The sequence below is a fragment of the Arachis ipaensis genome, chromosome B08 (assembly GCF_000816755.2).
Source record: "Arachis ipaensis cultivar K30076 chromosome B08, Araip1.1, whole genome shotgun sequence".
NCBI classification, from domain to species: domain Eukaryota; kingdom Viridiplantae; phylum Streptophyta; class Magnoliopsida; order Fabales; family Fabaceae; genus Arachis; species Arachis ipaensis.
This window is the reverse complement of record NC_029792.2, coordinates 68,235,610-68,239,892: the sequence shown is the minus strand read 5'-3', so window position 1 is coordinate 68,239,892 and position 4,283 is coordinate 68,235,610. Positions and strand designations below refer to the sequence as shown.

The 4,283-nt window shown below is 27.2% G+C and overlaps 1 protein-coding gene across 2 annotated transcripts in view; it reads right to left on the bottom strand.

The window, feature by feature from the left end:
* Window positions 543-4,283, bottom strand: part of LOC107612196 (GDSL esterase/lipase At2g04570-like) — a 9,978-nt gene continuing 6,237 nt past the window's right edge. Inside the window, exons 2-3 of one of the 2 annotated variants that reach the window (XM_021109489.1) lie at window positions 1,225-1,656; window positions 543-872 (exon numbers count right to left, since the gene is read on the bottom strand). In XM_021109489.1, the coding sequence (XP_020965148.1) occupies window positions 705-872; window positions 1,225-1,656 (600 nt within the window). In that variant the 3' untranslated portion in view covers window positions 543-704. Of the gene's footprint in view, window positions 873-1,166; window positions 1,657-4,283 lie in introns of both variants that reach the window. The other variant, XM_016314005.2, reaches the window with a different exon arrangement.

The window sequence follows — 4,283 nt, the reverse complement described above, 5'->3', positions numbered from 1 at the left end:
ATCTAGGTAAGTCATCGTACGATTCATTATAATCAATTAAAAAACACATCAAGTCTCAAATTTCTTTGTATTCTCTTTTTAGTTTATCAATAATACAACTATTAATTTTTTTTCAACTATTCATTTAAATTATTCTTTCATCGAAACTAACTCATCTACTCTTGTTATAACATTTATGTCTATAATATACTAAATAACTTCAAATTATTATTATTTCATAAAATTAATATTATTTTTTTATCTTGTGTAAATTTGAGGAATTCTGTCAAAAACAATAATGATTTAGCAACAGTTTAACATTCTATGTGTTTTTTTTTTCTTGGCTGAAATGATAGTAGCAATGGAGGTATTATAGAAGATGAAAAAAAAAAAGAGGTTGAAAATTATAGGAAAAAAATTTATAAATTTTTCATAATTTTTAATGGAAATCAATATAAATTTAATATTTAAATATTTTTGTTAAATACAAATAAATCATCTTTACGCGGATGTAAAATGAGTTTAATGCGGATGTAAAATGAGTTTAATTTTTTCATAGATAATTTTATCGATATCTTCATCCTTTATTAGTAGCAATAGTAGTTTATTCAAAATTATTACATGGCCAAACCTAAAAATTAAGTAACTTCGTGATGACATAAGGCTTTATAAAGATTCGGTACTGTATCTTGTTATTTAATGCAAGAATTGAGCTAAAGCGTTCTTCACGATGTAGTTTGCAATGATGCTGTTTGTTCTCTCTGTTGGATGAAAAGAGTCCCAAAACACAAATTTAGAAGCATCCATGCAACTGAAGCTACTTGCCCTGCTGCATGCATATCCCATCTCAAACATTCCAGTAGCACAACATGCCATTGACGCCACCTGAAACCCTGTTCAACAATTTATTATTTAAATTTACACATACGTTAATTAAAAGAAAAATATAATATGTTTTTCCACATCACATATTAATGTGTAAATATATTTATGTGAATATGGATAAAATATCAGGTATGAAAATACCAATATAAAAAGTCTACGTTTAGAACGCAATACGTTTATAGCCAAGTAACAGCTAATAAGTAATAATGTTTTTTTTCTTATATTAACATGTTTGATCATTGGATGTAACATCTTACACGTAATATGAATAGAATAATTATAGGTGGAAAAGTTTAACTTACCATATTGGGCAGGCTTTTGAACAATATGCAACAAAATATCATATGGATTAGAAAATACCAATCTGATCCCAGGGAGGTCCTTATTGAGCTTATTTGTTAACATGCTGAGCTTATTATTAAACTCCAATGCTATGTTATTGTAATTGGAGACACAATCATTCCCATCAACAAAATTTGTGGTTCTCTCCAATGGCAAACACCCCATGGGGGGAATGCCCCCAAGAGATATCTTCCTTGCACCAAGACTATAGAGTTTCTTGATAAAATTCTCAGCAATTCCGGCCAAAAAATTTTGATACTCGCTTGGTGTGTATTCAGATGCTCTGCCAGAGAATGCATAATAGTTCTCTAGGAAGTCGTTTGTTCCTAGACTTGTCATGTGCAATGACTTGCCTATGCTTTCTTTTGCCTTGCTCTCTCCAACATAGGCTTTAAGTTTTTTTTGGTATTCCTCGTAGTACTCCAACTGCCTCCATAGTGGTATCACAGACTGCAATAGAATATTGAAATTAATTGATACTCCTTACTTAATCACATTCTATCTTATCTATACTTGAATGAAGTATAAATCCAGCCCATTCTATATGATAAATGAGAATAAATCGACTCTAATACTTCAAACTTGATATGTATTAATGTATGTATAACATTTTTAGTTATAGGTACTATTAAACGCTCATTTAAAGATCAAATAAAAAAATGTTATTTAAAATAAAGGTCAAAATACAATGGTTAAAAAATTACTATTGTTCAATAAGATTTTTAATCCTTTGGAACAATATTTGTGAGAAATTTAAAATGTTAGATTTTGGTCATAATATCTATAGCAAATACGGGTACGACGTGTTAAACACTAACATGTCAAGGTTGCATAAGAGTGGCAAAAGTACCATGAATAATATAAGATCTAGACAATGTTATTATAGAAGTGTAATAGATAATACATGAATAATCTTATATGTTTAAAATAATTTTATTTCAAAATAATACAGATAATTTCTATGTTATATTTTAAATTTACGTTCTTTTTTTTAACGAGTAAATTATAAATCTTTATCTTTTAAATTAAGTTATATTGAATTATATATTGTGCTATGTTTTTAACGGAGATGAGGACATTTTTCTTAACAGATTTCGAAGCCCCGTTATGATCCCTGCTTGCTATGTTTGCATTTTTTCTCTTTATTTTATGTTGTCACTTTTACATTTTATCATATATATCAATGCAACTATAAGAGAAAAATTTGAGGTAAGTAATTTTAATTCATATTGATCGATAATTTTAGTCAATAGCAAGGTTTTGAAAACTAATTTGAATTACTCGGTCAAATCAGTCGAACTATAAACTGCTAAAAAATATGATTTAATTTGATACAGAAATCGATCAATTAAAAAATTGAATATGAACCAAAAAAAAAAAAAATTGGTGTCAGATTAAACTAAAAACTGACCGATTTTAAAAATTTGTCAAAAAAAAAATATCAATTTGAATCTCCTTAAAGAAAACGGCTAGAAATTGGAAAAAAAAAATTAGAAACATAATCTCAATGAACAAGATCAAAGATTTGAGGGAGAGCAGAAAAGTGAAAAAAAAAATCAAGAGAGAAAAAATGGAGCAGAACAAGAGAGAAATTAGCGACGGAGATTGGAATGGCACGACAAATGAAAATGATTCAATTCTATTATTTTCTTTCAAAATCAAAATAAGTTTGATTTGGAATTTCATTCTATTAAAATTTTATTTAAAACTTAAAATGTCTAAAATGCCTTTATGATCTAATTACTTTTTTTTTTAACTTTTTTCATTCACTTCTTCTCAACGCCTCCCATCTTTTAACATACTCTCTCTTCTCTTACTATCTTCATTTTCTTTCCGTTCCTTTAACTCACTTAATATAATACTAGCAGCTCATTTCCTTTCTTTTCCTTCAACTCACTTAATAGAAACTTCTTCCTTCCATCATTGATAGGTAAAGACATGTAAACAAAAAATAAGAACACATACCAGATAAAAAGAAAATATTTTCTTTCTACATCAAATCGATAAGATAAAAAAAATAATTTTTTTTACATCAAATTAATAAAAAAAAAAAAGACAGAACTATTTTTTACGTAAAAAATTGGGAATGAATTAAAAGGATAAAAGAATGACTAAAAATATAAATTAAATAAGTAAACTGAAGAGAAGAAAAAATGTAAGTGGAACTTATGCGTTAAATCAAATGATGAAATTTGCAACGGTGGATAAAGGCAATGGAAGACGAAGGAGGCGATGCAATTGAGGGTGTTGAAAAAAGAGAAGGCCGATAGTAAAAGAAACACATAAAAGTGTGTATGAAAAACAAAATTAGTAGATTTTTCTAAAAAATTACAAATAAAATTTTAATAGAATAATTAGAGTGAAACCAAACTATCAGTGAGACTGTGAGAGTACAACGTACTCAAAATAAAAGGATATAAACTAAAACTAAAACAAACATAAAATTAAACAAAATATAAAGATGGTGAAAAATGTGAAGACATTGATGTGCATTTTTTTTGTTGGGAGATATATTATCATGGTTATAAGAGTAACAAAGCTATGACTATTTTGTCCTTATAATTTGTTTTAGTGGGATGTTATTGGATTTTTTAAAATAAATTTTATGACTATTTTGTCGTTATAATTTGTTTTATGAATGAGTTATTTGAAGAGAGATGATTTCTTCAAAAGTTGGAGATCAAATTGTAATATTGCCTTTATATATTGTTTGAAACTGGATAATATAAAAAACTTGTTTAGATATTGAACACTCGATCTACAGTTATACAAAAAGAATACAAACTTTAGATGTAAAAATGGAATAAGATAAAGAGTACTTGTCTTTTAAATTTTTTTTTAAAAATTAGAAATGAGTACTCAAAAATAAAATAAACCATAAATATAAAATATCACCCACTTATATTATCATGACGTCTATTATTTGGACCAGTTCCATTATCGTGTGTTTCTATTCCTGTATTTTTCAAAAGGTAGAATATAGATACGGCAATGGAGTTGGCATAAAAATTGTATCAACTCCCTTTCTTAAAAAATGCATGTCAGAACCAAAAGAGAGCAAGATGCAGAAAAAAGAT